The sequence below is a fragment of the Myotis nattereri genome, assembly GCF_964212035.1.
Source record: "Myotis nattereri genome assembly, chromosome: 17".
Taxonomy (NCBI): Eukaryota; Metazoa; Chordata; class Mammalia; order Chiroptera; family Vespertilionidae; genus Myotis; species Myotis nattereri.
The window spans coordinates 14,235,502-14,248,165 of record NC_138092.1 but is presented as its reverse complement, the minus strand read 5'-3'; the positions used below and the strand labels follow the sequence as shown (position 1 = coordinate 14,248,165).

General features: G+C 44.2%; 1 protein-coding gene across 1 annotated transcript; it reads right to left on the bottom strand.

Annotated features, from left to right (window-relative positions):
- Nucleotides 1-541: 541 nt before the first annotated feature.
- On the bottom strand, nt 542-10,038 carry CTHRC1 (collagen triple helix repeat containing 1). The gene is made up of 4 exons (XM_081111621.1): nt 9,724-10,038; nt 6,165-6,386; nt 2,978-3,194; nt 542-1,669 (listed from the first exon to the last, which is right to left on the bottom strand). Exons 1-4 carry the CDS (start codon nt 9,892-9,894, stop codon nt 1,527-1,529), a joined length of 753 nt encoding a protein of 250 aa, XP_080967747.1. The 5' UTR covers nt 9,895-10,038; the 3' UTR covers nt 542-1,526.
- Between the last annotated feature and the right edge of the window lie 2,626 nt (nt 10,039-12,664).

Below are 12,664 nucleotides of genomic sequence, written 5' to 3'. Positions count from 1 at the left end.
ATAGTTGATGTGTTGTCAAACCATTGTTATTATCTTTATTTTTTTAAAATATTTTCTATTGATTTTTTACAGAGAGGAAGGGAGAGGGATAGAGAGCTAGAAACATCTATGAGAGAGAAACATCGATCAGCTGCCTCCTGCACATCTCCCACTGGGGATATGCCCACAACCAAGGCACATGCCCCTGACCGGAATCGAACCTGGGACCTTTCAGTCCGCAGGCCAATGCTCCATCCACTGAGCCAAACCGGTTATGACTATTATCTTTATTAATGCTTAAACCATGTCATCTTTGCCAGTGGGAACCAAGTCAAGTTGGCTCTTCGATCCTTGTGGATTGTCTTTGTTGTCCAGTATGCCAAGATGTCCCAGGCTCATATTGTACATTTCCTGCCCCAGAGCGGAAATCCCCCCAAAATTCATGGAGCCGTAGTTCCTTTTAGTAGAAAATGGTATGTAGAAATCACAATCTGGGCATTACTTACTTGGTCATTATTTCTAGGCTTTTTAGTAAACAAAGCTAGAGCTGTTGCTATGTTTTATAACTTTATTGAGATGAAGTACTTTATGAATTCATATTGATACTTAGAACTCCAGCACAGGATGTACTTAACGTTATCACTCTTGTACCTGGGCTTCCTTCATCATAATTCTTTCTGAACACAACTGGAATTGGCAGATCTTCCTTTGAATTATACTGCCCCCTTCAACAACTTTTATGGCAATCAACATCACCTTTCATTTATTGTTATTTTTTATATGTATCTTATCCTCCCTACCAAATGGTAAGCAATTGGAGGCCAGAAGACCCGTCCTTTTACTTTGTTCAGTAGGTAAAATTCCTAAAGTGCTAGTGTATTTCCTGACACATAAGTTCCTTCTTCTTTATATCTCTCAAAATATGGAACAGTACTATGCATAACTTTTTATGTTTTTCTGGTGTGTTCCATTTTATTTTTTATATACTTGTTTATTTATTTTAATTTATACTTATTGTTGAAATTATTACAGATGTCTCCCCCTCCACCCACTCCCGCCCCCTTAAAATGAATACATACAAAATTAGGTTTATACTCAACTTTTCAGATACAAAGTACTAGACACTCTAATTTTATTAGGAATTAGGATAAAGATATTAAAATTATTTGAAATAAGTTTTATTTCACAGATATAAAACAATTTTGAACATTTACAACTTGTACAAAGACTGGTAGCTTTTATATTTTAAAAAAGTGCTATACTAAGAGAATGGGAAAAATTAAAGACCACAATAACATTCTAAATTATAGGTCCCAGGAACGGGAATATGAAGAAAGCACACATTCTATTCAACTACAAAATCCTCAAACCATCTGAGTGAAGGAAAATGAATAATACTGGACTTGTGTGAAATCACACTTTGGTCTGTAAACACATTTAGACTTTGTTTTTCTTTCAGATGTCTACCTAAAAATTATATAAAATGTCACTAAAATTAGCCAGTCAAAGGTATACTAAAAAGAGGTAGGGAATGAAGATGAAAGAATTTATTTTGGCAGTTCTTCAATAATGATGCGAGACACTGAATTCCATCCAGTAGAGGCATCTCCTTTGGGGTAATCTGAACAAGTACCCACCCAGATGGCAACATCCACTAACCCGGCACCGATCCCTTCACAGAGTCCTTCCACTGCAAAACAGAGATGAGAGGAACATCTTGAGAGGACAAAGACCTTTAGCTAGGAGTAAATCCATTTAATGTACAGTGAATTAAAATTTCTAATACTTCATATGTGTTTTGTAAAAATAAATTCTGTTTTTCTTAGCACATAAATACTTTTAAAATACAAATATATACCCATTCTATGATATAAGCGTAACAGGCATTTTTCTTACAGGTTTTAACCATAAAACCAGAATTTGTTTTAGTTTAGTTACAGAGATGACTTAAAACAAAAAAGCAACTCATTTGATTAAACAAAGGAAGCCTTTACTTTTAAAAGTCAATACTTTGGTTTGATTTACAAGTATTTTATATTTTTAAAAAATTTTTTATTGAATTTATTGTGGTGACATTGGTTAATAAAGTTATATAGGTTTCAAGCGTACAAATCTATAATGCATTGTATTATATATTGTATATATTCTATATATTGTACTGTGTGTTCACCATCCAAAGTCCAGTTTCTTTCCGTCACCATTTATGCCCTTTTAATCCTCTTCTACCTCCCCTGCCAACCCGCTCTTTCCCTCTTGTAATCACCATACTGTTGTCTGTGTCTATGAATTGTTGGGGTTATTTTGTTCAATTCCTTCACCAACCAACCTTCCCTCTGACAGCTGTCAGCCTGTACTCTTATCGATGGGTCTGTTTCTATTTTGTTTGTTAGCCTATTTTGTCCATTAGATTCCACATGTAAGTGATATCATATGGTACTTGTCTTTCTCTGACTGGCTTATTTCACTTAGTATAATGCTTTCCAGGTCCATCCATGCTGTTTCTAAGGGTAAGATTTCCTTCTTTTTACAACTGCATAATATTCCATTGTGTAAATGTACCACAGCTTTTTTATCCACTCATCTACTGATGGGCTATTGGCTATTGTAAATAACACTGCCATCAACATAGGGGTGCATGCATTCTTTCGAATCAGTGCTCCAGGTTTCTTTGGGTATATTCCCAGAAGTGGAAGCACTGGGTCATAATAAGGCAGTTCCACTTTTAATTTTTTGAGGAAACTCCATACTGTTTTCCACAGCGGCTGCACCAGTCCACATTCCCACCATCAGTTCATCTTAATGCAGAAACTTAGGAATAACAAGTCACTTCTGACATCCCACCCAACTGATTAACATGTGAGGTTTCACACCACGGGTGGGAAATGCATTATGGGCTAACAATGTGCTGTCCTAGTTACCCAACGTGACCGTGGACTCAAAACGCATCTTTGTCTCTCAAGACCTGAGACGCACTCTGCGATGTCGCTGTGCTACATACCAGAAGAGGTGCGATGGATGTTAATTGTTGAATTCAGTTCAGGGCTTCCTTGGTCCAAATAAATGATGGCTTCAATGGGGAGAGGCCCTGAACATTCAGCTCCGTTGAACGTGAAATACCAACGCTGGCAGCACGCGCTTCTGCACTTTAGCCGCAGCGAGCCGCTGAACAGGACTCGGAGCGCGCTGTTCGAGCGCATCTTTGTGAACGTGCACTCCTGCCACACACACAGACGGGGCTCCGTTAGCATTCCCGAGTTTATTCAAAAAGACGCTTTCAAACTGGACTGTGACTCTTAACTACCTTTACCCCAAGCTACATTTAAAACGTTTAACCTTTACAGAGGGAAAAAGATTTTCTGCAAGACAGGTAGGAGACTCTGAGATGAAGAACTCTTTATAAAATCAAGTTATGGCGTCCTTAGAATTACCCCACTGAAGGTCCTTCAGTTTTACTAAAAACAGGTAGTCTTCAGAATTTAGACCAAGCCAATCTCTATCTTTACTTTTTTTTTTTTCATTCCAAAAATATTTCCTGAGCCTTATGTGCTGGATACTATAGATACAGCAGTACACAAAATAGAGTCTCTGCCCTCATGGAACATATATTTATTCTCGATCTACTTCTATTTGATCAGCAGCATACAGTATCATGGGTTCAAGCCTCGCTGGGGTTTTTAGTCTTTAACTATGTGACACAATGATAAGGCCCACATTTTTTCCCCCTCTAATTGGTCTTTGCAAAATTCATCAGTCAGTTGGTTCATGGCCCTATCTTTTACTTGCAGAAGGCTCCCAAACCCTTCTGTCCACTGATAAAAGGAACTTGAAAACACATTAATAATTCAGAGACCATAGGGATAGCTTTTGGAGAGAACTCAGCAACTTCTGATGAACTACAACTTAAGAACTGGTCTGTCAATGTCAGGTGTTTAAAGAAGTAGGCAATATTTAAACAAAATGTGTTTTTAAGAAATCACAAATGAAACTAAAAATGGTCACGGTCACCAAAACCATGGAAGAACTTTTATGGAAATTCTATCACATGAAAATCAAATCAAGACAGTGGCAAAGATTTTTATAGACAACACTAGAGGCCCGGTGCCCGAATTTGTCCTGGCCTGTGTGATCGGGCTGAAACCGGCTCTCCAACATCCCCTGAGGGGTCCTGGATTGCAAGAGTGCACAGGCCAGGCCAAGGGACCCCACTGGTGCAGATTGGGCCAGGGAGGGACATGGGAGGTTGGCCAGCCAGGGAGGGGCCACGGGTGGGCTCCAGGGCATGTCTGGCCTGTCTTGCTCAGTCCTGATCAGCCATACCCCAGCAGCAAGCTAACCTACCCGTCAGAGCATCTGCCCCCTGGTAGTCAGTGCATGTCATAATGAGCAGTTGAGCGGCCTTAGCATATCATTAGCATATTACATTTTGATTGGTTGAATAGCCGACAGGTCAACCGGACACTTAGCATATTAGACTTTTATTATATAGGATAGCAGACATTTAACAGATGAGATAAGGATTGGGGATAACACATAAAGATTAAAACCTTAGAGTTTTATGAAAATAAAGTCTCTTCTATTTGCCTAGTGATAGTAGTGGTTAATATCATGAAGTAATATATTGTCGATATGGAACCATGTACAGAGTTGGTTAACAAGGGAAGAAAGGCTTAGAAATAGCACCAACTTCTTCAACTCTATGAATCCCAGTGGACTTGGCAGTTACTTTGGAAGCAAACACTGATCAAAGTGACTGAGTCCTTAGTCAAAATGCATTGCCAGCCAGGCTATTGTGAGTAGCTTGGCCCCTCAGTGTTGCAGAATAACGTACAATGGTCCCTGTAGTCCCTCTCTGGTCCATTCCACTGCTCTCAGGCTCAGCAATGTTAAGCTAGGCCTCGACCCAGAATAAGGGCAAATGCCAAGGGCCTTCCCACTGCCTGACGATTCCCATCATGTGGTAAACTTCTTAGAAATTCTTCCCACCGTTATGTCTGGAGCCACAGCAGGATTTTTTTTTTTTAAATATATTTTATTGATTTTTTACAGAGAGGAAGGGAGAGAGATAGTTAGAAACATCGATCAGCTGCCTCCTGCACATCTCCCACTGGGGATGTGCCCACAACCCAGGCACATGCCCCTGACCGGAATCGAACCCGGGACCCTTCAGTCCACAGGCCGACGCTCTATCCACTGAGCCAAACCGGTTTCGGCCACAGCAGGATTTTTTAGACTAACTTAAATTTACTTCAGGATACATTGGAAAGTTGCTTACTGTCCAATCTTGTGGACACAGACATGCATGCTCTCCCTTTTTGTTTGCATTTTAAAAAATAGAGTAAGTTATTTGAGGTATTAGGGTTAAATGTCTTAGAAATATCTTTATAAAATTAACTCTGAGATGTTACCAATTTTTCTCATTAATTTTAAGTTAAAGTTACATGGTACCTCCTTAATTTAAAAAAAATATTTTTGTAAAAATAAATAACACAAAATCTCACCTAAAATTAACACTCAACTATGAAAACCCTTAATTTTTGTGTGTGTGTGTGTGCTGTTGTTGTTTTGTTAATCCTCATCTGAGGATATTTTTTTCCATTGATTTTTTAAAATATATTTTTATTGATTTCAGAGAGGAAGGGAGAGGGAGAGAGAGAGAGATAGAAACATCAATGATGAGAGGGAATCATTGACTGGCTGCCTCCTGCACGCCCCCCTACTGCGGATCAAGCCCACAATCTGGGCATGTGCTCTAGGCTGGAATCGAACCCAAGACCCTTCAGACTGCAGGCTGACACTCTATCCACTGAGCCAAACCAGCTAGGGCTCCATTGATATTTAGTAAAAGGCGAAAGATTTATACAGTCTGAAGAGAAACCAGAGCATTCCATTGATATTTAGAGAAAAAATAAGGGAGGGAGGTGAGAGGAGGGGGAAGGAGGGAGGGAAAGAGAGAGAGAGAAAGAAACATTGATGTGAGAGAGACACATCTATTGGTTGCCTCCTGCACCTGCCTGAACCATGGCTGGGGATCAAACCTTCATCCCAGGCATGTGTGCCCTGGACTATGAATCGAACCTGCAACCCTTAGGTGTGTGGGCCAGTGCTTTGACCACTGAACAACATCAGCCAGGGGTGAAAACCTTTACGTTTTGCTTCAACTTTAGAATAATTCTGATTTTACTTACCGCAATTTTTCCAAGATCGATGCCATAATTCAGCGAATTCCATGAGCACTGCTTGTAGTTAGGTGTCCAGGACTCCTCGAAGGTTTCCCGCAGGCACTCCCCCTTTTCTCCTTTGAATCCATCCCGACCTGGGATCCCAGGGGTACCAGGAATGCCATTGGCCCCAGGGCTCCCGTCTCGTCCAGGTACACCCGCAGGCCCTTGTAAGCACATTCCGTTATACTAGATCGGTGGGAAGAGGAAAGGAAGAGGCGCTCTCACCACTCAAGATTCAAAGACTCGATCTGATTAGAACCGCATTTATTCTGAGTCCTTGGAGGCCAGAGTCCTTTCATACCCCTTGCTCATGTTCTAGACGAGTTATTATAGAGAACTGACTTTAAAGTTATTTCTAACACACTGTGATTTCTTTAAGTTGCACAGACTTCACATTTTTTTACGTGGAGGACCTGTCACGGGGTAACCCTTCTGAGCGCCACCACACTCCTCCTCCCTGAGAGGGAGCAAATGACCTTATTTGCGACTACTAGCCTCCAACAGGTGGCGGTGATCTCTCAAACATCTTGAGGATTCTGTTTTCCTTGGCGGGGAGGGCAGCTGCGGGTCATGCAGAAGTTAAGCACATGGATGCTAGAGCCTGGTTCTCTGGATTTTAACCCTGACTCCGCCACGACTAGCTCTGTGAGATAGTGCAAGCTGCTCGAGGTACCAGTGCCTGCTTCCTTCTCTGTAAAATGCGGGAAATAACAAAGGTTCTTACCTTGTAGGGTTTTGTATGAGATGTGAAATGATATGCAAAGTGTGCTTAGAGGTGCCTGGTGCACAGTAAACACTGCGTGTGTCAGCCATGGTCACTCTCATTATTCCCCCAAAGCATGTGAGGCAGTGACGTGGGCAAGTGTGACCACTCCCTTGGGTGGGCCTTACCAGGGTCTAGATCTGGAGAAGACAGCATTAGCGAACCCTCCAGTTAACACACAAAAGCCACACGCACCAATGCAGTTACATCAGTGGGAAACGTGGTATTTCGATCCCCATCTGTCTAATTCCTGAATGGGACCACTTACTAGACCCTCCAAATCTAGACCCAATCCACTTACATTTTTACTTTAACATTCTCCCATTTGTGTAGATTGTCACAATCCACAATTCTATACAACTATACTATCATTCTATATCAATACATTGTCCAATCAGAACAAAACACCAGGTTCCTTATATGTTAAAATAACTTCAAAGCTTATCTTTTAAGTTCCCCCTCTGGGAAAAGACGTGGTTGTATTCTAAAATCCAGTAACGACACCTTATGTCTCTAATGTTCGCCCATCAATTTGCTTTTCACACCACCAATTTAATTTTTGTTTTGACAGATGATTTTTGTGACGTCGACGAGTGCTCTTTTTCTGATTGTAAGGAAACAAAGGACACTGCCGCTTATTTACTGCCAGAGAAATAGTAAGAAAAGCAGCAAAACTGCAAAAGTATTAGAAAACATGCTAAAGTATAAAATAGTCTAAAACAGTGTAGTTAATTGGAGACAATTTTCATTACAGTAACTTCATTCACTGACAGTAGCAGATACACGTAATGTTTGGACACAGATTTCTAGTGAAAGAGGAGAAGCAATAAGACTCCTGGTATTCTTTGATTTCTTGGTTGCCACAAGTTGGAAGGAGAGATTGCTCTTAGCATCGACAAGGAGTAGAGGCTAGGGATGATGCTAAAAATGCTACAATGCACAGGGCGGTCCCCACAACAAAGAATCATCTGCCCCCAAATGTCTACACTGCCATGGTGGAGAATTTTTATCCACCTTTTAATCTAAAATTTGCATTTCCGAGACCACATCATTGTATTGAATTCGGTTTCACACGTAGCACATCAATCTTTTTTTCATTTTAAAATGCTCACTCAGCCCACCTTTAGCACCTACCAGGGCGGGGTAAGATAAACATCTGTGGAATGAGCCCCTGTTTCTTTCACTGGACTGGCCACCAGGGGGCAGAACTTGCTGGAAGCTTGAAAGAAATGCTTTGAAAGATCCTGTACAAAGAAGTTGCTTTATAGAGTCCGTTGAAACTTTCTATGTGGACCTCTCTCCCCTCCCTCCCTCCCCTTCTCCCCCTCCAGCAAAACCAAATCCAAGCTACAGGATGCACCTGAGCCTGGCTGTGTAGTAAGCTTTTCCAAGTCAGGCTAGAGTTGTGGGAAACCGCAGGTTCTGTAAATCTTGGGAGGGAAAGAAAAAAAAATGGCTAGCTTGATGGGGAAAAGGGTTATGTTGTAGATCATAACTACAAATTCACAAAATGCAAACTCCACAGGAACCACATTCAGTTGGTGCAGTTTAAAGCAATTTGGGCATTTAACATGGAACAGCAGCGCTGGATACAATTCTGCTTTGTGGAACAAAATTACACGGCACATCACCAGAAAGAGCCCTGTGAAATGGCAGGGATTTTTTTCTTCTCAGAGCTTTTGAACCTGGTTGACAGCTAGCTGCCTGGGAGCTTGGTTTATTAGCTGCATTTACAAGGGCAGCTTAACATATACAAAACAGGTTTGTTTTGTTTTTAAATTAAAAATGTCCTCTCCCGTGTCTTGCAATGCCTGTACACCATCCTTGTTTGCGATTAAGATTGATTTAAGGATTGACCATATTATGTGCCAAGGACTATGGTAGTTGTGACAGGATCACTCTTGCACTCCCCCTGTTTGTTGACTTTTAGAGGGAAAAAGCCTTAAGCAAACACACGTTCCCATAGATGAGCCCTTCAGAAAGCGCTTGGGCTACTTATTTGCTCTCCTGGAAACGGGCTTCTCCCTCTGCTCAACTGTGATGCTGGTACCTGGTGACCACAGGGGAAGACCGGGGGTGTCCGAAAGCGCTGGCGGCCTATCTGTCCAACCAGAACCAGGAAGCGGGTCCTTGGAGGGTTAGTGCTGGGCCCTTCATTTCCCCTTCCGGCCATAAACCCTCAGAACCACCCTGGGCCAGGCGGGCTGTGGTCTCCAACCAAGTAAATTGCAGCCCATGCGCCCTGGGAGGATGACCCAACATGACTCATGGTCTTCAAGTTACAAAGCGCTGGAGGGAGGCTCTGCAAGGGTTTTTGCTCTCTCCGGCCGGCAGACGTGGCCACCAGTCCCCACAAAGGCCACGTTGCATGTCCCGGCCCAGCCCACCCAGGGAATCAGTTGGCCCTGGGTCTCCAAGCAGCTCCCGGGCCAACGTGCTCACCTCCCCACGCTCCTCATCCTCCTCTCGGGGCTGCTCTAAGCCTGGCCATCCTCACAATGGGGTGAAGGCCCGGGGGGCTCAGAGGCCAGGCATTATTGGGCAGATCCCCGTACTTTGGGGCATCCCACCCGTTGCATCTCCCCCCTCTTCCCCCATTCTGGTCTCCCCTGAGCGCCCCAGGTCACCAGCCACTACACGTAGCCCAGGTCCTTCCCTGCACGCAGACTCGGACAAAGCAGGACACCCAGGCGCACGCGGTGAGACACACACACACACACACACACACACACACACCGCCTCTCCGTCCCCCGCACTCACCAGGTCCACCACCTCCCGCTGCCGCAGCAGCGCCTTCTGCTTCACCTTGGGGGTGTCATTGGCGCTCGCCGGCGCCGGCAGCTGCAGCAGCAGGAGCAGCGGGAGCAGCAGGAGCGGCAGGAGGCCGAGGCGCCCCGGCCTGGGGGCGGCGGCGGGGCCCTGGGGGCGCATGGCGCGCGGCGGCCCGGACACGCGGAGCGGGAGCTGGAGGAGCCCGGGAGCTCGGACGCGCTCAGAGGCTGGCCCCGCGGCGCTCCGAGGCGGGCGCAGGCTGCATCAATGCGCCTTTCACCCGCGCGCCTCCCCGCTCCCTCCCCACCCTGGACACCCGGAGTTTCCATCCGGTCATAGGCCAGAGCCCCCACCCCGAGCCCCACGTGGGGCGGGCCAAGAGCCGGGCCCGCCTTCTCCCGCGGCCGGCTCAGCCCACTGGGACCCCCGCGGGGCTGGACAGATGGCGGGGAGAAGCCTCCTGCAAAGTGGGGGTGAGGTGGCCATCGTCTGGGAGCCGCGAATGGAGACTTCGAGGGCGGGCGTGGAGATATTACCGCCTAAAGGATCATTGGAGAGGCACGTGCCTTCACTTGGGTTCAGGGACCGCCTTCAAGGGTTGTCAAAGCTGGCATCTTCTGCAAGATACTTTTTTGGGGGTGACTTTTTTTGGTGGGGAGGAGAACCATGAGTGTCATCAAGTTTTCCCTGGGCCCCATGAGCCAAATGATTAAGAACCGCTGTTTAATAATAAATGCTAACACTTGCTAAGCTCCAGGAACTACTAGTATGCAGTCTTTCACTACACATACTCCTTGTCTATTGAGACAATGTGTGTGTGTGTGTGTTGGGGGGGGGGGGGGGAGATGAGGAAAATGATGCTTTTGAGAAATGAAGACAGAAGAACCTATGTATTAGTCAAGGTCTAATCAGTTCACTTTCGAGAAATCACTATTGATTTCTGATTGATGTATTTTTCTAACCTTCTCTGACCCCCTTTCATCTGTCCTTAGTCCATGCTGGAAGAAAGCATTCTGGGGAACCCAGGCCCCCCACCAGGTAGGGTCAGGAGCTTCTCTATACACCACTGGCTGACATCAGGCAGGACAGAAGTCTTGCCACACCTGTAACAACATGAGAGTTCCTGTTGGCAACGCTGCTGAGGTCAAATTCAACTCAGCAGGGTTCTCTTTGGAGACCCAGCCAGGTTTTTGGAACTTATAGTGGGCTCAACAGATGGATATTCAAGAGAAGGACAGTTTGGCAGGGGACAGTTCTAGAAAAGCACACTCCTGGGCCAGTATGTAACCACAGGTAAATTTCATTCCTGTTTATTTGAAGAGGCAAATATCCAAATGGGTGCTAGTGCCAGAGGTGGCTACATAATTTGCCCAGCCCAATGCAAAATGAAAATGCATGGTCCTTTGTTAAGAAATTATTAAGAATTTCAAGACTTTGTCAACAGAGCAATACACCAAGTGTGGGACCCTTCTAACTGCAGCTGCACAGGTCGCTTATGCATGAAACCAGCCACATGTAAAGCTAAACAACGTCCCAGCTGATACCCTCCCGCAGCCTGGGGCAGCAGTCTACAGGCTGGAGAGGAGAGGAGGCACCACCAGAGAGTCTGTCTAGCCAATCGTAGTTCCTGCTCCTGCTCCTGTCACCAGTGACTTCAGATGGGCCCTCTCTGTGTAAATTTGGGAAACAGATTGGGGTTTCAGCAAAGAGCTATTACCTGTATTAACAGTCATGCATTTTTAAACTACACATTCACATAATCAATTCCTCTGATAAGTAAATAAGATATCATTATCTACATTTCAAAGATAACATAGAACAATGTATATATGCACACATTTACAGCTATATAGAAGGCTTGCACATATACTGTCTCCCAGGTCCTAAAAATTATACAAAAATACTCCCCCTCTGGGTTGGATTAACTTCACTGTCTGTGCTTACTTCTCTCCTTCTGTGGTTTGCCAAGTCATTTATCCTACCACCTCTGGAATGTACTATCTTAATCCAGTTGAGTTTGCTCCGTCTAAAATGTCGGCCCATTTTACCATTATAGATTTTAGTTCTAGCTAGTGATTATAGATTAGTTTAGGGTCCTGGATGTTATTTCCAGAGTGGTCTTTCCCAAAGATTTCCAAATGTTCTGCATATTTTCTGTTCAAATATTTTAATTTTTTTCCTATTGAACAATTAATGCATTTCTTATCTGTCATAAAACTCCAGACTGACAAATCTCAGAGGGAATGGCAGGGGGAGCAGGAAGAGACCAACAAAGAATTTAAATGCATATATGCATAACCCATGAACACAGACAATAGTGTGGTAAAGGCCTGGTGAGGGGGAGTGGGGTGAAGGGGGTTAATGGGGGTGAAAATGGGACATCTGTAAAAAGTGCCAATTTTTAAGAATCAATGAATGTGACACTTACTGAAATGAAGACAGAAGAACCTATGTATTAGTCAAGGTCTAATCAGAGTAAGATAAACCATGCTAGATATTTCGACCAGAGGAGATTGAATACAGGAGATTGGTTACCCAGATGTTTGGAAGTCAGGATGCTGAAGTAAACCAAATGATTACTGAAAGAAGCAGCTACCACAACTAGGGCTGGGACCGAAAAGAGAAGAGGTATCTCTACGGGAAGTCCTAGAGGCTAGAGCTTGGAGGAAGTCCCATCTCCATCTCAGAGTGCACAGTTGGTTCTCAGACTTCTGGTTGGTGCATCAAATACACAGTATTTAGACTGCCAAGGAGTCCTGGGCAGCTGGTACCTCTGAAGGGTGTAGCACAGCTGCTGCCAAAGGAAGCTGGAGGCAAAAGTTGTGGCTATCCTCTCCTTAGTGACTTTCTAAGTACTTTTAACTGATATGTGTAAAGTTCTCTCTCTATATATATTTGCTATTATTATAAAAACTAGAGGCCCAGTGCA